We start from the raw sequence: 27866 nt of genomic DNA, 5'->3' as shown, positions 1-27866 counted from the left end.
CAATAAACATTTTTTGACATAATTATAACTTAGAAGTTCTCAAATTTTTTTCTTTAAAAAAGTGCATTATTTTCAGCAAGATTTTTACAAAATGTATTTTCATTCTCGAATAAATATACAATTTAATTAAAATATTCATATATTTAAAGGAATATACACAATTTGTTTTTTATTATTATTTTAACTTCAGCACAATCTTCTGATTTAAACACATCACCAACAAAATTAGCGTTAAATAAAGCAAAAAAACGGATAACATATGTGTAAAATGAACACATTTTTTTTTCTTTTCTTTTGCAAAAGAAACTGAACAAATTAATAAACAGCTACAAAGTAATTAACAAAATATAAAATACGCCATTGCTTTGTATTAAATAGTCATATTTAAAAATATTAAATAATTTAATTTTGAAGAAAATTATTGTTTATTTTTTTTGTTTGTTTTATAAGTTAAGTACCAAAAGATTTAGATTTATAAAAAGAATTTAGAAAATTGCAGATTTTATGGCACAAAAATGAGACATCTTCCAGATGAGGTATATTGTCCTTTATGTAATAATAATTCTAAAAACACAAATTTAACAAATTGTACAAGGACACACACACACAAAAAAAAAAAAATACTAAAACATAAATAGCAAAATTTTTAGGATATTCTCCTGTCGTGATCATTTTAGGAAATGTGTTTCCTTATTGTGTTCCTTTGCCATTCATTATAAAATAATAATAATAATAAAATCGGTTGGAACAGGATGGATGGTTCTTTTTAAAGAGAAAAACAATTGGCACACACAGATTTTTAGCTATGGCAGTGTCTTGTCTTATTTAGAAGGTCCTTTACTGTCACGTACTTGATGAGTCGCTTGCAATGCGTTCATCAATTCTGCTCCAGGATAATTACATATTTCACAATACCCTGGTGGACCTTGTGGTCCCGTTGGTCCACGGATACCGGCGATACCCTGTTTTCCAGTAGGACCTCGTTCTCCCGGTCTTCCTGGTAGACCGATTCCTTGCGGACCGGGTGGACCTAAAGACGATATCATCAATAATAAATTAATGCTGATTAATTTAACAATGTTAATAATTTATTTTTACCTGGCAATCCTCGAAGTCCCATTGGTCCTTCCATGCCAATTCCTTCGGGACCTCTACTACCTTTATCGCCTTTATCACCTACAGTAAATAATATTTTGTGAAATTATTCTGTAGTTTTCTATTAAATGCAAGATATAACGCAAGATTTTATTACATGGACCAAATATTTTAAGATTTTAATTTAACTATGTAAAAACAGATGGCGCTATTAGTATCTCAGAATTTAATAATTGACTGATTATTACGTGAACAGATAATTATTTTTTTGTTATAAGAAATTATTTGATAAAATCGATTGTCATGGATTTTTCGTGGCTTAAAAAACGAATTAAATCAAACTGTCACAGAAAAAAAAGCTAAAAATGAATGTGTCCTACAGTGTAAACTAAGATCTACCAATTATTTAGAACGTGAACCTACCTTTAGGTCCTGGTGGACCGTGAGGACCTGGCATTCCTGGTAATCCCATAAATCCTCTTTCTCCAGGTAAACCAGGAATTCCTGGATCACCTAAATCAAAATGTCAAAGAAAGATTAATATTTTTTAATTAATTACATTTTATTAAACGTTATGGTATAGATTAAATTGATTACTTTTTTGAAATAACTAAAATGGATCTAATGTTGATTTCAACTATCATAAATTTTGGAAGAAAAAAAAAATTAAATTTAAAGAATTGTGGATTTGGTTGACTAATCTGCCTGTTTCTAATTAACTAATTTATTAATTTAAACCATTATAATATACCTGGTATTCCTCGATACCCAGCTGAACCTGATCTTCCGGGTCTACCATAGCCCGGAATACCTGGGGGTCCTCTCAAATCTCGTATTAGTTCATCCCTTCGTTCTGTTCTGGCAAGTGTAGTTTCAGAGTAAAATAAAGAGGACAGAACAAAGAAAGAATAAGATTCAGAAATTAAGAATGCATCTTTAAATTTTTCAGGATATTGGTAACCTCCTAAAACTATCAGTTTTATATTCAATATAATTTTAAAAACACGCTTACTCAGAAGTCGAAGTAAATAATTGAATAAATTATGAAATAAATTTAGAAAATTTGCGAATAAAATTCATTTCGATTTGACCTAAATAGACGTTTTACCAATTGCATGATACGTGAAATAGTCCCACATCGCTAAAATCATTTTATTAATAAATACACTGCCTTACAATAATGGACCGGACATCAAGATGTGATGGCATAAGGTAAAGAATACATGCTTTTAATAGGAGGAGGGTCCCCCACGTGCTGCAATTACACTAGCAACCCTTCTGGGCATACTTTCAACAAGGTTTTGATACACAGCTATGGGCATTTTTGTCCATTCCTGTTTCAAGAATGTCGCCAGCTCAACTATAGATTTCGGACGTGGTTCCCTGGTCCGTAAGAGTCGCTCTAACTCGTCCCACAAATGTTCTATTGGGTTTAGGTCTGGTCTCTGAGCAGGCCAGGGAAGACTGTTGACATCCATATCTTGATACCACTGCTTGACAGAGGCTGCGATATGACACGGATCATTGTCGTCCTGGAAGTAACATTCGTCCACTTCATAAAATTGCCAGAGCATAGGAAGAACCTGATTGTCCAGAATGTTCATGTAGGCATAGGCGTTCAATTTACCAGGAACAACATGCCGCAAAAAACACCCCCCAAACAAGAACACCACCGCCGCTGGTGTCCGGTCCATTATTGTAGGGAATCGATCAACAATTATAAACAAAATTACTTCTATTTAAAATATTTACACGTTCGACGATATTCCAATTACTAAATAAGCATTAAAAACAGTATTATTGGACCAATTATATAGTAATTAATTTGTCATTTCTATCATCTTGCCGAACTTCAAAACAACTTCTACCATAAAGCAAATTTCAATGTAATGTTATAAAGTAATTCCTGTTTAATAACAAAACATATTGTCTTTTGTCCCTTCGTGTCTCTCTTAATATTAATATCCATATGAAATCTATACTCGACTTCTGAGAGAAGGTTTTAAAATTTTCAAATACAATAGTTGATGCCATAAAATATAACTAAATTTTCCACTGATAGTTGAGGTTACCACAAAATTAAGAGAACATGACAGGTTGTCCAGGAAAAGGAATACAGGCCTTGGAGGGGCTGACCACAGAAATACCCATTCAATTAAGTTTTACATAGAATTATTCATCTAGACGTTTGTGAAATGAGAAAATTTGAAAGTTAGGCTACTTTCTAAACAGGGAGTTAAAATATAGAAATAGTTTTTACTAATAATTTCTACTATTTATATTAATACCTAATTTTATTTTCATTCTATAATTCTTAAATATTAAATAATGACATTATACGTTTTGTGATTGTCAAATAAAGTATTTAAATGATCAAAACATCCAAAAAAAAAGATGGAAAATGAAAAAAAAAATGTTGATAAACAATATTAATAAATTGGCCTATGTGTTAAATAATAAAAAGTAACTATTACGTAGAACAAAAAAACGAGATATCAGATTCTCTGTTAAGTGACAGCAGAAACACATCTGGTATAAATAAAACACAAGTGTTTGATATTTAATACGTAAGTACAAAATCGATCAAATTATTTAAACTAAAAAGCCGGTAAGATAAATTGTTTATTGTAGAAAAAAAAAAAAAAAAAAACGAAAATATCGTGAGTTAAATGGGCCTAAATAAAATATTGAAATGAAAAATTTTAATGATCCATAATGGAAATAATTTCGAATGCCTTCGAGTAGTTAGTCCACTCCCAATTTTTATATTGAATAATTTGGTAAATGCATTTGGCTAATGATTGAGTTCTGTTAGTGAACTACTATTGTAGACAGAAGATAACACTACAGAATGATTTAGAATAATTATACACACCACCACCAAAAGTATATCCCGCCACCTGTGGGCCAACCCCATAAGTACCTGGTTGTCCTTGAGGGCCAGGAGGTCCTGGACGCCCTGGCTTTCCTCTTCCAGGAGGTCCCGGTGGACCTCTCAGCTTGGATGACAAGTCTGCTAATTGTTCTAAGATAAACAAATCATTAAAGTATATTATTTTAAGATAATTTATATTATTGTACTATTTTGACAATATCAGATAAACTTAACGATATACATGTTTGAATAATGATATTCAGGTTATGATTTTTCCAATTCAGTTTTAAGCTTGCTTATCTTAAGCTTTTAAACATTCTTTTTTTTACGTTTAATTATGATTTTAAAATGTAAAAATTTAATTTAATTTTAATTTAAACATGCTTACCTCTGAGAACGGCTGCACAAATTTCTCGCATTTCTTCTTCAGTGAATCCTCTTCCCTACAGCATTTGACATCAGTTAATTATCAAAAAAATAAAAGCAATAGATTAATATTAAAATATCAATTTATAAAGATTTATAAATAGTTTACAGGTGGCCCTGGTAATCCAGGCATTCCTGGTTGTCCTCTACTCCCAGGTGGACCAGATAATCCCGGTGGACCAGAAGGGCCAGGCATACCGGATGGACCAGGCTGCCCTGCGGGTCCTCTTTCTCCGAGTGCACCTCTTTCACCCGGCTGAAAAAATGTTAACAATTGCATAAATACAATGGGATTATAATACAATCAATATATCTCTCACCTACAGAATTAATTCTTATAAAACTGTTTTACCATTCCCGGTGGTCCCATAGGTCCAGAGAGACCCTGAAAAGCAAAATATGTCCGTTATCTAAACAAATATTTAAGTAAAAAGTATTTAATTATGTAGAAAGCTATTACTTACCTGTGGACCTCGATGGGGAATAATTCCATCCACTTCATAAGTTGTAATTACACTATCACCCTGCAATAAAAAACATACTTATCGTTTTACACCTTGTTTCGAGGCGATTAAATTCAGACTATCATCTAAGGCATTAAAAAAAACACTAGAAATGATATGTATATGTTTTTATAGAAATGGCTGCAGTTAACGTATCTTTTATGGTCGAAATTTCTTTTTTTTAACAGATAAGAAAAAGTTATATGGTAATAAATGTTTTACCTTTTCTCCGGGAGGTCCTGGAGGCCCCGGAGGACCCTAAAATAAGATATTGAAATGAGATATATATCAAATTATTCGGTCATTACGGTAGTAGAAAACATACCATTTTACCCGGTGTTCCAGATAACCCAGGAAGCCCGGGTGGTCCGGGTGCTCCAATTATCCCAGCAGGCCCCTTAAAATTATTTGTCAACACTTAAATAAGTATAAACAATATTTTAAAGTGATATCCGGCGCCGGAGAAATAGACGAAGCGATGAATTTATGATCGTATTTCATTCAACCAACTTTATTAATGCTAAATTATAGACTATTAATTTTTTATTTCGATTAAAACTATGTGTTTTTTTTATGATAAAATAAAAAGAAAATAACCAGAATGCCATATAATGTAACACGGTTACGAATTCATCATTTCGAAAATATTTTAAATGACAGATATCACATTAGCATTTCGTCTTTTAATATATAATCTTAATCACTATAAAATAGTATTTCCCTACAATAAATAATTTAATAAATTCACATATATTATTAGATTATAAGGAATAATTAACGAACCATTAGAGTAGTTCTTCAATCCCAAATGTTAGAAAGGAGAAAGATGTACAAAATAAATGTTAAGTTACAAAAACTAATTCAATAGTCTTATCTAAGTTAAATATTTACTTACAATTGGTCCTACTGGTCCCCTTTGTCCTTCTGGGCCACGAGGACCCCTGTCTCCTTGATCACCCTTTATAAAAGAAAAGTCTCAATAAAAAATTAATCGACTAATTCAAAAAATAAACAAGTTAAAATTATTTACTTTTGGTCCTGGCTTTCCAACGGGTCCTTGTTTTCCTGGTATTCCAGATTCTCCCTAATTATATATTTAAGAATTAAATTTTACAATTTACACTATCAAATAATTTAAATAATAGACGACGTTATTAAAATCTAAATGCCATCACGATTTATCAACAAGTTAATGGCGGACATGATTTGTCGGCTCGGTGCGAAATGAATGATTGACAGATTTGTAGTATTCATTACTGTACAAGGATTGATTTCAACACTTCTTATAACACATTATTTACAGTACTAATGTCATTTGCTGTAATATGTTCATTATATATAATTATTTATTTACATTGACAGAGATGTATATTTCCTACGTGCGATCCGACTTTTTCTGCAGCTTTTTATTTATTTATTTTTTTTTTTGCATCGGTCATCGGCGCCAAATCGATCCAAAAAAAAAAAAAAAATCCCTATTAAATGCGTTAATACAATTATTTTAATTTAATTTTAACATAACTATCGTATGAAGATAACAAGTAAATGCATTTAACAATATTTATTAGTAATATTTATTGCGTAAATCTTTCAAAAGTAACCTTAAAACATGTTTTATTCTAACTGAAGATATTTAAAAGTACGCAAAACTTGTACTCCAAAAAGCCGAGAAACACTAGTTATTAAAGGTAAGTCGGTTAATGTTACCTTAGGTAGTCAAGATGGCGGCTCGTCTCTCAGCAAGGAAACAGTGGGACGCACGTTCTAACCTAACCTATTCTAATAAATTACCATAATTATTAGCAACCGAATTATTAGAATAGGTTAGGTTATGTTAGAACGTGAGTCTCACTGTTTCCTTGCTGAGAGACGAGCCGCCATCTTGGCTACCTAAGGTAACATTAACCGGAAAGTCTGTATTTATGTACTGTGCATTACATTAAAAAAAAATGTAAAATGTTAAAAAAAAATAAAATAAAATAAAGTAGCTATTTAATATCCTAAAATAATTTTTATTGCAAGAAAATTTCACTGTATATTAAATTTTCTAATCAATTATCGATTACACAGGTGTACTTTTATACTATATTTGCATACAACCTTGTAATGTAAAAATTGAAAATGCTAATAAGTAAACGACAAATTCTACTTTCAAAATTGAAAATAATAAAATAGAATTTAAAGTAGTTCATTTAGAAATAAAGCAATGTACTAAGTTATTTTGTTTTTCTATTTTGAAATGGACAAAGGACGTGTAAATATTTAAAAACGAACGTATATTTTATCAATCGTTTTTCCTTAGGAAAAAATCGAATTTCAACATTAATTTTCCGTCCTTGAATATCAACTTAAGCAGATTTTCCTGTAATTTAAGACGATTAAAAAAGAAAAATGAAGCTTCAATGAAGGTTAACATCATAAAAATCTTTGTAGTTTAATACTTATTAAAATATATATATATATATATATATATATATATATATATATATATATATATATTCGAAAATTAAAATGTTGTAGTAATATTAATATATTAATATAGAAAATATCATTATTCAAAACGATATTTATTATATATAATCATATAATATAATGAATAATCGCGAATGTGATAAATCGTCATCTGTTAAACAATTTTCTGTAATGATGATTTATTATGTGAAAGGAATTTTCGTGATAAAAAAAAAAACTGCACTAGATTAATGATATAAGAATACAACAATATATTTCTTTTATACTTAATTTTACTCTATTTTCTACCTTTCCAGACGGTTGAATTATTTATTATTCGCTTTTAAGATAGAAAAATAACACTACTAACGATTACGTAAAACAAATCCTTACCGGTAGCCCATCTGGTCCTCTCGGCCCACTTTCTCCCTTTGTACCTTTGGGACCCTAAACACAAGCCAAATAAGAATAATAAGCTTACTTTTCTCGAAAAGTAATAACTTAAATCGTGTAATATATTTACCGGAGCTCCTTCTTCACCTTGAAGACCTACCGGTCCGGTAGAACCCTATATATACATATATAGATAAATAAACATTTACTACATATATACAAATATTAGCATATATACTTAGTAAAATCCTAAAGCTATCAGTTAACGTTATTCTCGTGTTTATCTATATAATTTAGCTCTGACAGGTGAAGTAAGTAAGCAGAAATAGTACCTTCGAGCGTTAGTTTTAAAATAAATAAAGTAAAAAAAGCTGGTAAATTATTTAATTAAATTGTATATTTTTTTACATTAAAATAATTTTCTCAGTTTGTCCCGACGGCTTCTTCTTGTTGATTTTGACCTTATTCTTTTGTTTCAAAATAACAAGGTTAAAATCAAGACAGGGTGTTATCAAGTTTTCACATTATTCATAATACACTGAACTGCATAGAATGTGATAAATGAGATGTAGATCATGGTTAACAAACAACACGAAAATTATATATTAGTTTGTAAATTAGTCCGTGACATACCGGAAGTCCCGGGGGACCAGCTGGTCCTGATTCACCGGCAGGTCCAGTTTCTCCCTGGAAATAAACAATTAAATACGTTCAAACTTTTCATTATATTGTATTAATTATATTAAAAATTTAATTTATTTAATAGAATTTATAGTGTATTATAAAATCTTTTATTCGAACTTACTTTTTGTCCATCTAAACCGGGTTCTCCTACAGGACCAGGTGGTCCAGGTGGTCCCTGAATAAATTAATCAATTAAAACAAAATTATATTAAATAATTAATTTCTTAAATTCAATTTTTAATAAACAATACTGACAGGTTCTCCTGCTCTAGCCACATCACCGGGTCGTCCAGGTTCTCCTTGATCGCCCTGAAGTGAATATTTCACAATTAAGTAACCTTTTCATACGAATAAAACTGCCTTATATATTAAAACTATTCAAGAAATTTTAATTTATATCAATATAAATTTCAGTAAATAAACAATAATAAACCGAAAATAATGGCTTACTTCCTTTCTATGTACAGTACTTTGTACATCAAATACCATGCTGTGAAATAATGCTAATAAGGAAATGAGAAATGCTCTGTACTTATATTTAGATTAAAAGATCGGAATTTTTCTCATTAAATAATTTCAGTACTTTTTAAAACATATTTTAAGATATTCTGCAGTAAATAGGACGATAGATAATTAGATTATTAGATTATTAATAATAGATTTGTATAATGATAATTTGTTTATAATAGACATAATACATTTAAAATTAGTCTAATATATTGTCTTGTCTAGTTTTTTTAGTATTATTATTTTATATATTTTAACAATATAACTAATTATTCAAAAAGACATGTCGTAAAATTAAGATAAAAAACCTGATCTGGTCAAAGTTTAACCTATTCATTATAAATTACCCGTTGATTCCTATCTTGAATTTCGTAACTTCTTCGGATAATTTTTGATTTGAATCCAAAATTTCTTGAATTTTTATCCTCTACAAACAGGTTTTGTACTGTTTGAATTAATCACCATTAAAGAATCTTTGCATTTTTTCACGTTATAAATATAATGTAAATTCCTCTTTTTACTTACACATAAGAATATAAAATACGGTGAAATTTTGAATATAGAATACACCTACGTTTTGAACATTTCATCCCAATTGTTAAAAGATTATTCAAAATTATGACAAAATACTTGTATAAGATCGGTCTAAAGTGTATAATTCGAATAAATATAGCTATTGAAATTGAATAATCAACATCATCTCAATTTCTGATAAGGTTATCAATAATATAACCTTACTAAAATTGCCTGCTGGGAATAGCATGTAAGGTTATAATATTCACATTATCAACAAGAAATCTTCGTCGTAATATTAAATTACCACAATAATTAAAAATTTAATATCATTCTTTCCTCTTGAAATACATTTATTTTTATTTTTATTTTTAAAAATTAGCACTAGTTCATTCCATATGTTCATAATACAAGTGGAAGCATTGTAAGAGTAGAAGATTATGTTGCATGCTTTTCTTCCTTTTGTAAAAAAGAAAAACGGTATGAAATATAATCTACAATGTTTCCTGGTCGTTTTTACTCTTCATAGTCGTATTTTTCCAATTTAAAAAATAGGACTATGGGTATTGCTTTATAAGAATATTAATTCGATTAATTACCTTTTCTCCTTTATGTCCAGGTCTTCCCGGAACTCCTTCCACCCCAGGAGGCCCCTAGAATTATGAAATCTGTATATAAAATTATACGTATTTTTGGTTACGAGAAATAAATTAAATCTTTTAAATTCGTTAAATTACTTACTGGTAAACCGATAAGACCGGAATCGCCTCTAATGCCTGGCGCACCAGTAAAACCCTATAATCATAACATAATCTCTAAATTGCCTTCTTTTCTAACTGTAATTTTATACTATTTTAACAATATATAGACAATAGCCTATAAATTATTTTAAAAATGAACAATGGACGACGAAATAAAAATCATATTTAAAATAAATTATTGTTGTTAAAATAGAAATTTTTAAATTTTATAATATAAAATAAAATTGATTAAATTATGATATAAAATTTAAAAAAAACTAACGACTTACTCTTTCACCTTTTAGTCCAGGTTCTCCTGATCTTCCTGGTTCACCTCTATCTCCCTATATATATATATACGTTAAAATTATTTAAATAACGAAGGAAATTTAATTATTAAATACAAATATCTTACTTTAAGACCGTCCAGACCAGGTGTACCTGGATCACCTCTCTCTCCTTTTTCACCCTAAAATTTGTTCAATATTAAATTCCGAAAGTTTAAAATCTTGAAACGATTGATTTAATTAAAAATATTACTAACTTTAGAACCAATTAATCCTGGAAAACCTTGATCTCCTCTTACACCTTTCTCTCCCTAAAAATAAAATGAAAGAAGGCGCCTGTAAATATGTTTACACTGCATATAACGAGGCTTTGATAAGAAAGTAACCCGCAACATTTCTTCATACTTTTGGACCGTGAGGACCTCTCTGTCCAGTTTCTCCTGGTGGACCTGGAGGACCCTAAAAAACGAAGATATCTCTCCCGTAAATAATATGTTATTTTATGTTTTAACATTTTATTATTATTATATTTAACAGTTAAAAAAATCATTTACTGGTATAGCAGTAGCAACCGAAGTAGTCCCGGGAATGCCATCTCTTCCTGGTAATCCCTAAATAAATATACCAAATTTTAGAATTAAACATTAAATTTTAGATTAATACAGTACATAACACAACTTTAATGTCAGAAAGAAATCGATCGTATGTATTTATTGTTACTATTAACAATTGAATTAATATTAATTATGTAACTTACTGGAGGTCCAGGTGGTCCTGGTTTTCCTGGACTACCGGGAAATCCTGTTTCACCCTAAAAGAAATTAAAATATATATAATAAAATATCTCGAAAGCAATTTACAATTAACATTATGCATTGTGAAGTATTGATAATTACTATTAACCCCCTTTTTCCTGGTATTCCTGGTTCTCCTGACGATCCTGTTTCTCCCTAATAAAATAAGAATAAATATGCCAATTATAATTGTAACAAAATTAAGTAAGAAAAAAAGGATATTAATATTGTTTTACTTTCTTTCCGGGAAGTCCTGGAGGACCTGGTAATCCTTGCAATCCTTGTTCTCCCTAAAAAGAATCTACTTAATTAAAATATAACGAATTAATTAATTTCAAAAATCTCTACTTACTGGAGGACCCGGTATACCCGGTTCTCCTGGAGGTCCTACAACACCTTCTAACTATTAAAATTATTTTTTTAAATTATTTGAACTTGAATAAAGGCTTTAATATTTTAATTTTAAAATATTTTACTTACATCACCGGGTAACCCAGGTGGGCCTCTCGGTCCCATAATACCTGGTAGACCCTAAAATATATGTTTTAAAATATTTAATTAATTTTATTTCAAAAATAAATCGAACACAAATCGAATACTAACTGGTACTCCTGGTTCTCCTGATTCTCCAGCATCACCTTTTTCTCCTTTCGAACCCTTTAAGTCATAAGTATTAATATAATTCCTATTATATGTACTTTAACATGGCAAATAAAACAATTTAATATATAAATAAAATTAATTTGTAGGCTTTATAGATAATGGCAATTTTTACGTGCCAGAGTACCGATGTTCCTTACCGATGGTCCCGAAATACCAGGTAATCCTCGTTCTCCTTTCGGTCCAGGCAGACCCTAAATAAATATGTAAATTTAGTAACTTTCCCATAATCAAATATAATATTATCATGTACAAACCTCACGTCCTGGTGGTCCTATAGGTCCAGGAGGTCCAATAGGGCCAGGTAATCCCTGAAATAAAAGTAAAAAAAAAAAAACAATACAAATTTCTGCAAAAATTTTAATTTCTAGTATCATTAATGCTTCTTACTGGTGCTCCGGGTACTCCTGAAATTCCTGTAGGGCCTTGAGGACCAGGTAATCCCGCTAAACCCGGTTCACCGGGTGGTCCAGGAAATCCTTGGGGTCCTATTAATCCCTAATATAATAATGATATTGAGAATTATTATTTGTAGCATTACAATGGATTAAATGCAATTTCAGAACTTAACAAAAGTATACATCGGTTCCATTGAGTCCAGGAGGTCCAGGAGGGCAAATCTGACATTCTGGTCTCGAAGGCTTTTTAGGCTAAAAGAAAATATTAGTTACTCGTAAGAGATTAGAACTTTGACGTAGAAATACATTTTAAAATACAGATCAATACTAACCGGCAGTTCTGAACACGACTCTCTTTCCGAACGAGTTGGATCACAACTCATAACCATCCATTGAAGATCCAGCTATGAAGTAAAGCTTGATTATATAGCAAAATGATTACAAACATACATAAAAATGATAAACTTACCGGAACAGTTTCATTACTTCCTTCGTATTTAGCAATTGTAATATCTCCATTTATGTCAACGGGTCCTCTCTGTTCGGCGTATAAAGTAGTTTGCTTTTCACAATCCAAATAGAGAGTGACTTTATCATACTGTACACTTAAATCGATTTTATGCCATTGGTTATCTTCAATCTGTAAAAGAAGGCTTTAATTTGTACTTAAGAAACACTTCAACTTAATTAACTCTTGTAGACTATAATGGAAGATTAGATAATTAAGAATTACAGCAGGGGTTGGATTGTTTGTACAGGTGTTTGGCTACTAGGTATACCTAGATGAGCCCGACGAAGAGTTCATCTGATAAAAGTGACCTCCCGGCCTCGGGCTTAATACGTGCAAGCGAAAGGAGAATTAAAAAACGAGTAATTGTCTTCTTCATCAGCCATTAGAAAGAAGCGTTGAAAGTTACTATCAGATAAGATTTTACCAGCGGAAAAAAAGTCAAAAGAATCGTATCTAAAATCATAAAAGTATTACAAAATAACGACATATATTTAAAGAAGGAAATTGTTCAGATATATACTTTTAATAACACTAGACAGAAATAGTATACTCTTTTTGTATCTGTCACTACCCACGGTTGTATATCACTAAGAGACGTCTGTATGCCGGTGACTACTTTGACACGCTGCATACATCATACGAATGATAAGTAACCTTTGACTCTAAATAAGACAGTTGTAGCTTCCGTCAAAAGGTCGAAAAAATGTAGTTTTGACTACTTCCTCGTAAATTTTCCAACCGTAGAACTTGATTTTTGAATTAATATAAAATAAATTAGATTGTTTTGAGTCATACTTAAAAACCGAGATATTTTTATGTTTTTTTTAAGCCATTTTAAAATCGATTTATGCAGGAATTTCTTCTAAATGCATTCATTCAATATGTTTTAGGCACATGGAAACATTGCGGATATCGGGCCTGGATCTTTCCATATGGTTGCTATCATTAGATTGTCGTCGATGACATAGTGATGGAATTCCCGGACGTTGTTGTTCTACCAGATGGAGACACGTGACAATAGAGGAAAAATTTGTCGTCACTCTATCCTGTCATTTGTCAACCATCCGAGCGTGACGTCCTCGTAAATAGGACTCATTATCAATTTTATTGATATTAAGACGAATACTATTTCCGGATTACTAAAAATAGTAAAAAAAATACGTTAAGTTTTAGTGGAATTATGATGATAATTTATGGAATTATGTAACATTTGATCTTTCTATCCGACACTTCCTAATTATACGGGATAGAACATCTTGTAAATTAGTAGAAAATGAATCGAGTAAAAGAGATTACCGAACAAAAATGTTCTGACGTTAAGTCTAAAAGGCAACGTCTTTACTTGTCAAGTTTAACCACCAGGAGGGACGAAAGAACAGAGGAAGGAGATACACCTCCGGTGATTTATTACCAGGAGTGGGAACCAGATAAAGAAAAAACAAGTGCAAAAGTCGTTTAGGGTACGTGGGGGCGAGAAAAAATATTAAGCCAACGGTTTTTGTCCATATTTGTTCGTCTGAAGAAGCAATCGGCAAGGTCGAAGTTCGCGTGATTTATGCCTTCTTATTGTTGACCCAGTTTTACCCAATTAGTTATGTTTCTGTTCCATGTTTACGCAAAATATATATATGTTTTTATTACAATACATTTTGCAATTTTTACTTCTCGGTGACTGCGAGACGTAAACAAATTACATTTTCTAGAAATCGAAAAAGTTTCGGTAATTAGAAAATGTCTTTAAAAAAATAAAAATAACCACAACGAATCAATTAGCCTACTTGATCCTAATGGCAATGAAACTAAATATCGCTCACGAGACAATTTATATTTGGCTTTTTCCAAGGGCAATTTACTATTTTTCTTTATCGATGACCATCAACCAATAATTACTTCATAGTAATTCTACGAGTTTTCTTTACACGATTCGCATCTTTAATTTTATTCTATATAGTCCTATATTAACGGCGTGGTGCATTTAATTATATATTTTACATTATGACCTATATCTTTTCGTATTTAAGTACCGTTCTATATAATTTATAATATAGTGTTAAGATTAATTACATTTCTCGCAGTTTCTTGTCTATTCAAATAAGAAAATGCGTGCCAAATATGGCCGTGTGCTTCGATACCAGAAGAATTTCTTTTATTTTAATCTACGTAATTTTATTATTTCTATGACTAAACTCGGACGGAAAAGAAAAAAAAACGAGAATAAAAGTTTAATAAATAAATAAAAATGAATGCCTGACAAGACATTTTGATTGACTTATGAATATTTGACCCTGGAGTGTCTTTTCTTCGTCGAGACGTTCGAATGGCTGAGTATGATGAACAATGTTTCATTTTAAAGCAGCTGGGAAGCATACTGTAACATATTTTTGATTGATCTAAGATCTTTGACTTTCCTAGGCCTCAAGGTTACCAGTTCCAGGAATTAATTCGGGAAAAATATAGTTGAAAATAAGACAACTTGTTGTTTTTATACATTAATTCTGCAGGATTCCTGTTATTTTTCTAATTGGTGTAATATGTCGAATCGTTTTATTCGTTTTCTAACCATAAAATTGACTTTTTTCCCTTTATAGAAAAATAAAAATATAAAAAAAAACAGTTTATTATTCGTGATGAACTTTATTTATTTACCGTAAAGACTTCCATTATCGTAATGAATTAATAACACCGATTGTCTATCAGGTAATTCGAAATTTAAATAGGAAATCTGCTCAAATTATATATATATAATTATATTATTATTAACTGTATATAAGGAAAAAATTTATAGTTTATTTTAACCCATTTCGTATATCTATATATTCGAAAAGGGTCCATGAAATAGGTAATTTAATAGGCATTAAAAGATAATAACTCACGTTTATATTGTTAAACTTTAATATTTGTTGTTTCCCTTCTAAATCTAGAAAATAAAAGTCCAATCTTTGTTTTTTTGGAAAGAGATTAATACCGAATTGCGGTTTTCTCAAAATATCGTTTATACGAATCAACGACCAAGGATCTTTTCGTCCATTCCTTTTCTTAAAAGTAGCAACGAAAGAAAATGCATCCGGTAGGCCAATGGGAAAAATCGACCTAAAATAAACAATATTTTTCCATATAAAATGGAAGAAATCTTATGTTTAGAATTAAATAATAATTAAAATACCTCGTGGGAAGAGTCAGATCAGCTTTTTTGTTAAGTCTGTAAGCAGTCTGCATTTTATTGGAACCACGTACACTTTTGACTCCTCTGATATTCAATTGAATATCGTCTAAATTGAACTTTCTGATAAAATCAAAAGCTAAAGAAAACGATTTAAAACTGAATATAATTATCACTTCTTAATGACGATTTAAATATTATTAATAATAATAATTACCTGGAAGATCGTCATTTCCTGGTTTAAATTCTCGACAAATTTCACTTAATCCTACACTTACATCCTCTAAAATTAATAAAATAATAATAAAAAAAAAACCAAATAACAATTTATTTATTTATATTCTTAAAAGTAATATATCCTTAACGCCAAAATTAATTTAAAATTCGTGTTGGATACATTTATCTTTAAAATATTCAGTAAATCACCATGTCGTATTTCAAATGGGACATGTTTTTAAAGTAAATACAACGCCTTGTATGTAAAATATTAAATAAATAGAAAGAAACTCGTTATAATTCTCAGTAAAAAAAAAAAAAATGATAAATAAATTGTTAAATTTTTGTAATATAATTTTCTTAAAATTTATTAAAAATTATCATTCTATTTACAGAATAGTTTCTAATGATAAATTGCTATACGTAGGCGTATTCATTGTCTTGTTTTCTCTACTATAACGTAAATATATATATATAGAATTGTGCGTATAAGTTTCTTAATTAAAGCACAATCGAAGATAAGAGGAATATTAATAGACACGTCAATCCACAGAACGATAGAATATTTATTGTTAAGAAAAACTGGTGTTCGGATTTGTATTTTTCCCTTGCATATTATCTCTATCGGTTATCAAAACGTCTGTGCAATTGTGGACAAGTGCGCTATTAAATCAATCTGAATAACAAGGTCGTACATGAGTTATGCTGATCCTAGGAAGGGGAGTGATTCTTTTACGGACGTGTCTCGATGGACCAATGAAGGTAGTGTGATGGCCACGTGGCTTAAAGGTCTCCAGTCGCTAAATTTTTAAGGGACAAGGTTAGTGACGTCACTGGAACAAGTATGCGACCAGTCGCCGCCTGGTTTCCTGTGGGAGGCCCGAAACTATGGCTGTAGCGACAACAGTTCGTTTTATGGATGTAATTAAAGAGATATCGTCTGGAATTCTTTTTGTATTAAAGATTGGAATTTGAAAGAAGAGGAAGTCGTTTCGAATATGACCGCAAATTATGCACATCGATAATTGACATGCATTTTTCCTAGTTAAATCTACTGTACTACTCTACTTCCTTTCCTTCGAGAGGAAGCCCTTTCTTAATACAATTTTTTAAAATTATATATATATATACACACTTTAGAAGATGTAAAATAATATAATAATATAATTACAATGCAGAAATAATTTTCTTACGCTTGTAGTATTTAAAAATTTAAGCTGATAAATACTCTTTCCCTCTCATCTCTAAAGTATTGCAGGGAATTCGGACTTGAAATGCATCGGATTATGCTATTCATTCATTAGATTTAAATATAACTAATGAAGAAAATATACTATGGAAATATTACCCGGAAGTATTGCGACGTGTTGTTTTAACAAGGGTGGGTCCTACTTCATTTTGTCGCGGAGATTCATCGTCTTCGGAACAGCAGTAAAAGTTAAAAATAACATTTAGGAGGGATCTTTTCTGTTAGTTTGGAACTTTAGAATTTCGAGAACGATGTTACGATGCAGTTTTACACGAAATACGATACCGAAGAATGTCTTTGTTACAACTCGAAAACAATAGTCGCGAGTGATTATGTGTTTCTTCTACATTAATAAGTTGTTACAACGTAAGGAAGTTTTGGAATTTAACTCGAAAATAAATATTATTTACTAAAGATAAACTCTCTCTGGCATAAATTTTAATAATAAATCTTTTTGTGATTACACATTTACGACTTATTTTTATGTTTCTTAGAGTTTTGATAAGACTAAATGTTTGATGCTTAATATGGTTTCGAAGAATTACTAGGGCGAGCCAGATACCGGAAATACGTCATTTGACTCAATTAACCCCCTATGGTGAAAAATAATCGCTTATACACGCCGTACTTTTATTATAATTATGGATTTCGATAGCTTTTAAAGATTAGTTTTTATTTTTTTTCTACTTACGTGCACCCGTTAAACGTTGTAAATGGACTAGCAGAACATACATTAGGATTGATCTGAAAAAAAAAAATTATATTCTACGTTATCGCTGAAATATCAGAGAAATAACATAAAACTTAAATATGTTGCAACTTAATTACTGTCGTTGACCTTCGACTTAGTTTTGTACCGAGGAATGACGCATCGAATACTTTTGCGAAAGAATTAGGAAGTTTTATTTGATATGCGAGATCAAAAGCATTTGTAAACAGTTTAGAAAATTTATTAAAGCATTTAATTAACTGAATAAATAGTTTAATTCTTTATATAATTTTTCACTAAACTTAAACAAAATTCCAGCAGAGAGAGAAAAAAAAGAGGAAGAATTGAAAATGAGAAGCTCTTTAACTTGTCAACACCAAGTATGCAATAGATTTGAGGGACATTAATAGATTGTAGGAATGATGATTGAATGTATAAAATAGTAAAACACCGGGAGAAGGCCGGAAGAGGATGAGGGGAACAAATTACAGAGGACATTGATGAAAGAGGGACAAAAAACTCTGGTGATTCGACCAAGGATACAGATAAGAAGGGAAAAAAAAAAGAGGAAAAAGATGTCTCTTTTGATCAACCTGTTAGAGCAGATTGCTTATAGAGGAAGCAAGATGATTGACCTGTTAGACAAACTTTAAAAAATACTTTATTAGTTTAAAATATTAATATTTACCAATTACTTTTTACTGTACTAATAAAACAACAATAGTAATTTACAACAGAATGACAAGAATTTATTTTACTGCAGTAGTATTTACTTACTCGAGTAAATATTACTGCAGTATAAATAATATAAGGGAACTTATATAATTATTATTATTACCTTTAAACATAATATACAGTTCAGTTATTTGTTTGAAACTTTGTAATTTAAACAGTAATATTTACTGTTTAAGTTGCAATTTTGTTTGTAAAAAGAACATTTATTCCGATATTGAAATTCTTTACAGCTGTATTAATTTGATAATTATGGTTGGCATAAACGTATTATTTTCAATAATAAAAAAGTATAATTTATGTATCTATTTAATAATTAAATTGCTTTCAAAACTATTTACTGAATATAATGCACACTACAAATTAACCACTTTGTAGAATATTTGTATAGAGTCAAACTGTTCATCAGCGTACGATATGATTAATTTATGTTTTATTCCCTTCAAGTGGTGTTATATTTTACTCACAAGTTAAAAATACTTTAACAATTGTTTCAATTTTATAAATAATTCTTAAATGAAGGTTAATGTAACCCTTGGTGCCAAGATGGCGGCTCGCCTCTGATTCCAGCAAGGAAACAGTGAGACGAACGTTCTAACCTATTCTAATAATTTGGTTGCTAATAATTATGGTAATTTATTAGAATAGGTTAGGTTAGGTTAGAACGTTCGTCCCACTGTTTCCTTGCTGGAATCAGAGACGAGCCGCCATCTTGGCACCAAGGGTTACATCAACCCAAATGAATACAATTAGTAACTAATTTTTGGCTTAATTTCAAAGATAATTAATAATAATAATAATTCATTCATCTTAAATCAAAGCGTACAAACAGGATAATCGAAATCGTGCACACGTGGTTCATATCAGTTATAAAGTATTACAAGGCTATAAGCAGCATGTAGATTTGATTGTAAATTACTTTCTAAGATGATAAACGATATCTTTATATCTTAAAAAGAAAAAAAACCCACCGTTTTTAAATCATAAGTTACCGCCTTGCTTCTAGTTAGAGAGATTCGTCGTTATTACATTTAAGTTTTTGGCAATAAGGATGTTAGAAAAATACAATTACCGTATTTACTTGTAAAAGAAGCGGCAGTTAATTTAGAAAGAAAGAGTCTGGCAAATGATATATGGCTCATAAAAAGAATTTTCGGCATAAGTATGGCTATATAAACAGATTAAAGACAATACAATACACACATAGATCATCCATTGCGAGAATTAAGATGGCGGCATTGTTCGTTTCATCTCCAAAACAAAAGAAGTGGAAAATGTTTTTGTCGAATATAATTGATGAAAAGTGATACGAATAAGGTTTATATAGTATTTAATGTGTCATCATCAATCATTCCTTAGCATCCGTGCATGCTTTTATTTGCACAGCTTGACTTCAAATGATAGGAATTTGCCTTCGATGCCACTCTCTTAATAGAGAAACACGAATAAATATAGACTTTTTCGTTAATTTTTTCAGGTCAGATCATCTGTTAAAGTATTTTATGCGGTTTTAAGAGCGTAATAAATTTTTATTACGTATTTTTATACATTATCGTGTAATATAGGAAGGAAAGTATATAGCTCATAAGCTCGTGTAGTCCAATAATGACTCGCTTTAGTATGAAACTCTATAATGGATAAACAAACATGCAATGAGTTATTTTTCTAAAATAATAACCTATAATTTTTACTTAAAATTTTAACTATAAAACATAACTTTAGACGTGAAAACACGACGAGTATGAGTAAAATGTCATATTACAATGCTCTATTGAATAGTAGAGAGCTCTAATATATCAGATATTGAAAACTAACCAAGACAAAAACAAAGAAAAAGTATTTGGCACTGGTATAATATAGATTAGCATCTTCAGATTTCTACACAGAATGATTTAACTGAGGAGTCAACAAGCCTACAAGCTTCATGTTTTCAATTGAGCTTCTTAACTTTATCCAGGAAATAGTCAATTTTAATCATAGAATATATTTAAATAAGTAAATGGCTTCATAATAAACAAAAAAATATGCAAAATATAACTTATATTTTTATTAAAATAAACTCTAGGTTATGCAACAATTTTGCATAACATAGAGTTTATTCAACACTAGTTTATTCATGTTATACTTTGTCCAACATAAAATACATGGATTGAATATGCTTGCTATATACAAAATACTTACTTGCTAATAAACTTATGTCTTTTATTTAAAAATAAATTAGAGTACACTTCACAATAAGTAGTTGGTAAGTTATCAGTCATTATAGATAATGCAGTAACGGCATTACTTGTTAATTGTATACTGTATGTAAGACTTATGCTTCCACTGCATGCTGTAATATACTGTAGAAACTACATACTGTAGGATATATTAAAGGAAATTAATGTAATTTTGTAATAATAACAAGAATAAGATTTAAAACTTCTACTGGAATCTCATTTTTGTAATCTTCTATTGTTAATTTGCGACGTGAAAATATGATAGCATCAACAAAATTCAAGCATTAAAATTTTTTTAAATTAACATTTTTCGGGCATAAAAACAACCAATTCGACCAAATAAATATGTACATTTGTTGTATTTTATCTATTACGAGCGGGCCTAATCTCTAATCAGGGCTTTGGAGCGACCATTTTTCTTTGAGTTGCTCCGCTCCAGCTCCACTCCGGCATCAAAGTATTTGCTCCAGCTCCTCTCTGTGCTCCGCTCCATGCTCCGGTTAAAATATTCTTATAGGAATTACATTAATTTTTTCTTTGATATATAAGTACATATAAAAAAAACTTGTTTATTTACAACTAATTTATTTATTATTAAAAAAATTAACACATAACCTAAAATGTATTCGTTGATTTTAATAAATAAAATGGCAGACAACAGATCGTTCTTTATTAACTGCCTATTATCACTTAAAATTAATCTTAATCCGGAAAATAGACCCTCAACACTTGCTCGAGAAGTTGGCACGCTTCAGCTTAACAATTGCTGGCTCTTCAGCCAAATCAATTCGTATTTGCCTTTTGATTCGCCGTTGGATGTCTGAAAGACTTTCTCTCGCTTTTAGTTTTTCTGCCGCACTTAATAAGATTCTATATCTAGAATCAACACACACTCCAGCAAGAAAATGTGTGTTTTGAATAGGTTTTTCTTTCCACTTCTTCATGGAGGACAGAATTCCTAATGCAACATATCCTCCAAATTCTTCCATACATTTTACTAGTTTACACTGTTCTTTCATAAACATCCACAGAGTAATATCGGCATCTTGAAGGGCAATTGTCTAAATATTTGGTTTTCTAAAACAGCTCTGATATCTTTTACTTTGTCTCATTCTGCTTTGCTAAGTTCTAGGTCTTTTGTTCCGGCAATCTTTGAAAAAAAAGAAGAGATCGAGCATGGCATTTGCAGAACCCCATCTCGTTACTGTACCTAGGGATTGAGTTTTACCATATATTTTCAGCAAAACACTACGTACTGTTGGTATTCGTAATGTTACCACAATCGGTCGAATTTTCCCTAATATTTTTATTATTCGTTGATTCTTTAATCAATCCCAAATGGCCGGTTGAAGAGTGTGAATTCCACACCTCATTACGTTAATTTTCGTATTATCATTAGTCCACGCTGGCAATATTAGGGAAGGATCTTTAACCCACTGTTGCAAAATGTCTACATCCATTTCTTCAACGTCTTCAGTTTTTTCATCTTTTCTTTTATCCTGGGAAATATTTTCACGTTCGCTGCATTATCTACACAAATACTTAGTACTTGTTTTTCATTGATTTCAAATTTGTTTAAAGTTTCTTTAATTTGATTTGTCACATAAAAAGAGTTATGCCTTCTTGTAATAGAAGAACAGCATCGTGTCCTGTCCATACACCAAGCTTCTGAGCCATTTTGCCAGCAATCTTTTGGAATCCTTTGTTATTTAATGTGAATGTAGTGAGTGGTATCGTACTCATTCTAACCATCTCAACATGATCAGTTCTGCATTTCTTATGACATGAAAGAGCAATGGTGAAATTTTCGTGATTACGTTTTCTTCTTGCAGCGGCTTCGTCTTCTCGATCCTTCCTTTTAACTAACCCTTCGTAAATTTCAGGATGTTGCCAAAGATTGAACTTTTTCAACACAGTGTCTTGAAGTTGCATTGTATTGATTCGCCATTTACAGTGTGTTCCATCTTGCACGTAACTCACTTCTTCTTCCCGTTATCGTATTCAAATACGAACATTTCTTTAAGCTCTTCTTCCGTAAATCGAATGTCTATCACGGGTGACGGTTTTAAATTTTGGTTTGACGCCATGGCTTAAGTGTTATTAATTGAGGAATAACACATATAAACATTCGTGCATACAATATATATACACACATTGCATTGTTTAGTTTACAACACTGTCATATATATTGATTGAAGCACCACAAACTTTAGTAACTCGCTACCAAATTTATTCACGTATCGTGTCTTTCATGAGTAACAATCTGTAGGTGTTTTTTATAAAAAATATATAGCTTGTTATTACACTTGTCTAATAAAAGTAATCTGGTTATCTATAATAAGCTGTTGTGGGTTTAAAATGATGAGATTTCAAAGATAAATGTGTCTTATAGAGTAATAATTCAATATTTATCAGAGAATATTTTTGCAAAAACCTGTATCAACTTATATGTAATTCATTAAATTTAATTAAATATAACATATTATTTTGAACAAATTATCTTCTTCAGATCACCACAGACATTTTTATTGCTATAGTGTTTTCGGAATTTCTCCATTGCAATATGAAAATAACTTATTATTAAAGTTAGGACGTTTATACCATTAAATCTTGGTATTAGTACGTAGAGCGATCTTCTGTCTATAGAATAATTAACGTTTATGAGATCTTAAAACGTTTTTTTTAATTAAAAAAACGTTGTAGGATCTCATTTAACCGAGCTATTGATGTCGGATTGCTCATACTCGGAGGTTCTATGCCAAAGTTCGTATATAAAACACCATTTATCAGTCCTTTCGAATAATTAATTCGAGATGGTTTACGACAGAATTGATTAAAGGAACCGCGGTGTAAATTAACAAGATATTAATGTAACCAGACTTTTAATAATACTTGTTTTTACAAAGTATAAAAACAAGATTTTCGGTATACGTCTAACACATCTATCAGGCCGAAAATATTTTAAAATTCCCATCGAATGTCAGAACGAAAGGAAATTTAAAAAAAAAAACGCACAACGAATTGGATACCACAAAGAACGGCGGGCACACCCCAAGATCAGGGAGACCCCTGTCGATCCGGGAGCGAAAAAATCCCAGGGGGGTTACCTCAAGTACTGTAGTTGCCCTACTAATGATGACGCCTCCTGCTAGAGAAGAACTGCGGGCAGTAAAAATAAAGGTATTTTATTTATTTATTTACGGTGGGTTCGGTGTCAGAGATCATTCGAGATCTATTCAGGAGAACAAGATCTAGTGTCCGATATAATGCGTGTAGACGCATCCCCTACTGACGAATGGAGGAATGGTAAATAAGGATATAATCGAAATGGGTATGTTCTGTGTCCGATACTAATTTATGGCTACTTACCCTGATACTACTAATTTTGCTACTACCGTTTGGTTATAAATATGGAAAAAGAGAACTCGAGAATATATTAAGGCATTCAAAAAACCGACATTTATTCTAACTAAATATGGAAACTTCGAGGACTAACAATAATTTAAGGTGTGCCACTGCGCCATTGGTAGATGTTCATCCTTGGGGAGTTTACGGAGATTTCTCACCGGAAAATACCCCAATCCATACCAGCTTTCAGATTACTTGTGAGTTAGTAATCTGTTTATAATTTTGGCACGACACACACACCTACGACACGGCAAAAAAACCTTTCACAAATCTGATCTTTTTCTATAAGATATGTGGCAAAGTTTTAGAAATAACACATTAATCACGACCAACGCGGGTTAACTTATCATAAAATTGAGTCAGAAGATGTGGTAGATGCAATTAATTTTCAATGTTACCATATACAGTATGAATTTTAAGTTATTCCATGTGTAAATTTTACGACGAGATAAGAACTTCGACTCTTTATTGCGGTTGCTATTTTCGATTTATTTAACGGTATAAATACACAACTATCAATTTCATTTGATAATTACGATTATTATTAAGTAAATATTTAATTATTTTTGCAGTTTTGCTTCATGCAATCTTCCATTTCCATTCGCGTAATGGCTCTTCTTGTAAGAAGACTCTTGTTAATTTCGATTCTTATTAAAGACTTAAATTCCTATTTGTATTAATAAAAATAGATCTGAAAAATTCTATATTAATGCGATTATAAGCTGAATAATTAGTGCTCAGTAGTTAACGTTATTAACCTTTAGCGGAACTAATTTGAGTCAGCTCTTCCTAGTATAATGTAGCTTAATAAATTAATAGCTTTAATCAGGAAAAACGAGTGAATTTACGTATTATCTGGCAAAGTTTTACAGAATCTCCTATTTAAATTAAGTTCATTCTATTATTTCATACAAAATATAACAAGAAAATTATCTAAAGCTTCATTCGATAGTTGAAATATTAGAAAGCACCTCATTTAGTTCAACCTTATAGCACAGATTTCTAATTAAAAACACTGGCATATTAAAAAAAAAGCTTCGATACTGTTACAAGAACGAGAAAATAGTAACTGTATTTATAAAAATAAATGCAAATTTGTTTCATTTGATAATTTGCATTGTAGTAATTCGAACGAACGATACAGAACGTCGGCAACGGACATACAAAAGAACTAACACGTGTCTAACCATTAGTTAACAAAGTGTGTTTTGATATACAACCGACCGTTTAATAACTGTATCCTAATTACTTTAATATCAACTTTACAAATAACATTTCTATTCATAAATTTGTAGAACGTTTTGTGTCTCGAGTATTTCCGGTACTCTTTTGTACAAGAGTCTTTTTAGCAACTGGTTTGTTTCTAAATCCAAAAAGTTGTTTCTGGCTTTCGATCCACTCGAGAAGCACCTCGTTTCGATGCGGTACACCCATTTCTTCTACTAAAGAAACACATCTGCAACAAGTGAAATATGCAAATGTACAGGTATGTAATACGTCACCCGCTTAAAATACAAAGGAAAAAAAAAAAATCCGTTTCGACATTCCATTCGTTAGCTATTCTACTGGCCAATCCGCATTTTCGGGGTTCGGAGCTTAAAATAGTTAGGTCTTCTTTAGGCACATTAGTTTAAGTTCCTCCTCCCCGTACGGTAGAAAGTTTACTAACGAGAAAAATTCTTGTATTAAGTCTTAATTTAATAACAATTTTAGATTTTCGCCGGTTAAATACGGTGCTTTTTTTTATCGTTTAATAACGCCACTAAGCAAATTGCTTGTCCCTCCACCCAGTTATTATACAGTAGAGGAAAATCATCAGTATCAATTAACCAATGATTTCATCGGTTTTTTTAGTAAGAGTCCTCTTCGTAGTCACGTCCCACGACACCATTTGTCTAACGTTTATCTCCTCGTTCGTATTTATATATATATAAATCTCAATTTAGCTTAACAGTCGGCTTCATACTTTCCCCAGTTACGTCATTTTGACATAGTGTGTCCTCTCTAAAGTCTGCAAAACCCAGAAGAGAGAAAAATAAGAAAAAAGAGGGCCACTATTTCGGTGGCTCTTCGTTAACGCGTTAGTCGCGGGACTTAAATTGATGCTCGGTGACAACTTGACACTCGACAGGACTAGTTTTTCATACTCGCGTTATTTATAAACTATTTTCGATCGTATAGATTCGTCAATAATGTCTTTGCGTAAGACCATCGCAGTCGCGACAGTTACCAAGCAATTTTTTCTTTATTATTATTATTATTATTTAATATATATTCGCGTAAGATGTGTCAGCATATTCCTCATCCATCTTTCGGTTGAAGGCATGTCCTATAGTTACGTAATTATGTTAATAAACTCTAACACGGCTATGATCTTCAATTAAGTTAACTCGAGCACCGGCAATAGTCGAGTTTAACTTGTATGTTTTTTTTCTTCTTCTTTAATTATACTCTTAATTTAAGACACGATGACAGATTTAACATATCGAATTTTTATTTAATTTATATATAAGAATTTTTTTTGCTATTTTTCAACTTTTTCTAGATTAACAATGTAAAACACATAACAACCATTTTTTAGTGTTGTCTATTTAAAAATTGTCAAGTATTTTTCGATGTTTTCATTATCGATTTTACTTGTTAATAGTTTTAAATACAATTAAACCTTCCTCTATCGTTTATAATTTCAATTTAATTCGTGTATAACTTGCTAAACATTTTCGTTTGTTAATTTTCATTTAATGTAACTAAAGCAGTATAATTATATTACTTAACAGTTTCCGTCAATTCTCTTCCTCCTACTGTCAAATAAAATAATGCAAATTCTCCGTTTAATATTGAAAAAAAAAATGCCGATTCTTTAATTATAAACCACGAGAGAAGAGCATATTTTTCCATTCAGAACACCCCAGTAAGGTGGAAAAATAAAGCGAGCGAAAAAAAAAGTAATGAAAGCAAGTGTAACAATTTATTCGAAAATTATATAATTAGAGAACAACGACCCCGCCGTGGGTAACGGACTCGACATCGTCATCAAATTTAATTAAAGGGTGATTTCGAAAGAGAATTAAGTAACTCTTAATCTAAAAAGGCTCAACCTCCGATCCCCGTCATTAGTTTTACGATAATTGTTACTCACAATCTAGCCATGGTCCGTTTCGAGCCGGTGTCGTATGTCAACTCGTCTTATCCATTCTCCTCCTTACGTGTTCGTTTTTGTCTTGTGTTTCCGTTCGTTTATCCGGCGGTCGAGGTCCGCGAACCGGACAGGTTGGAGCCGACGGTTTGAACGCTTACGGAATGGTTGAAGACGAAACTGGCTGAGCAAGTGGTTAA

General features: G+C 30.9%; 1 protein-coding gene across 2 annotated transcripts; it reads right to left on the bottom strand.

Annotated features, from left to right (window-relative positions):
• Positions 1–142: 142 nt before the first annotated feature.
• Positions 143–27866, bottom strand: LOC136989697 (collagen alpha-1(IX) chain-like). 2 transcript variants are annotated; one of them, XM_067287933.1, is made up of 41 exons: positions 27670–27866; positions 18154–18206; positions 16215–16280; positions 16001–16136; positions 15711–15927; positions 12796–12966; positions 12659–12730; positions 12510–12578; positions 12319–12426; positions 12186–12239; positions 12069–12122; positions 11872–11925; positions 11749–11799; positions 11621–11671; positions 11505–11558; positions 11371–11424; positions 11232–11285; positions 11029–11085; positions 10880–10933; positions 10732–10785; positions 10603–10656; positions 10478–10531; positions 10189–10242; positions 10047–10100; positions 8683–8736; positions 8549–8602; positions 8377–8430; positions 7874–7918; positions 7744–7797; positions 5930–5983; positions 5795–5857; positions 5225–5296; positions 5122–5157; positions 4861–4920; positions 4749–4781; positions 4506–4652; positions 4359–4413; positions 1847–1948; positions 1519–1608; positions 1099–1176; positions 143–1030 (listed from the first exon to the last, which is right to left on the bottom strand). In XM_067287933.1, exons 1-41 carry the CDS (start codon positions 27678–27680, stop codon positions 822–824), a joined length of 2970 nt encoding a protein of 989 aa, XP_067144034.1. In that variant the 5' UTR covers positions 27681–27866; the 3' UTR covers positions 143–821. The 2 variants fall into 2 exon arrangements, with proteins under 2 accessions (XP_067144034.1, XP_067144033.1); XM_067287932.1 differs by lacking the exon at positions 1847–1948 and adding an exon at positions 4019–4120 and having other exon boundaries at positions 27670–27865.

Source organism: Centruroides vittatus, unplaced genomic scaffold (assembly GCF_030686945.1).
Source record: "Centruroides vittatus isolate TY-2023 unplaced genomic scaffold, ASM3068694v2 scaffold_752, whole genome shotgun sequence".
NCBI lineage: Eukaryota > Metazoa > Arthropoda > Arachnida > Scorpiones > Buthidae > Centruroides > Centruroides vittatus.
The sequence above is the reverse complement of the archived record's forward strand: the minus strand, read 5'-3'. Positions and strand labels throughout refer to the sequence as shown.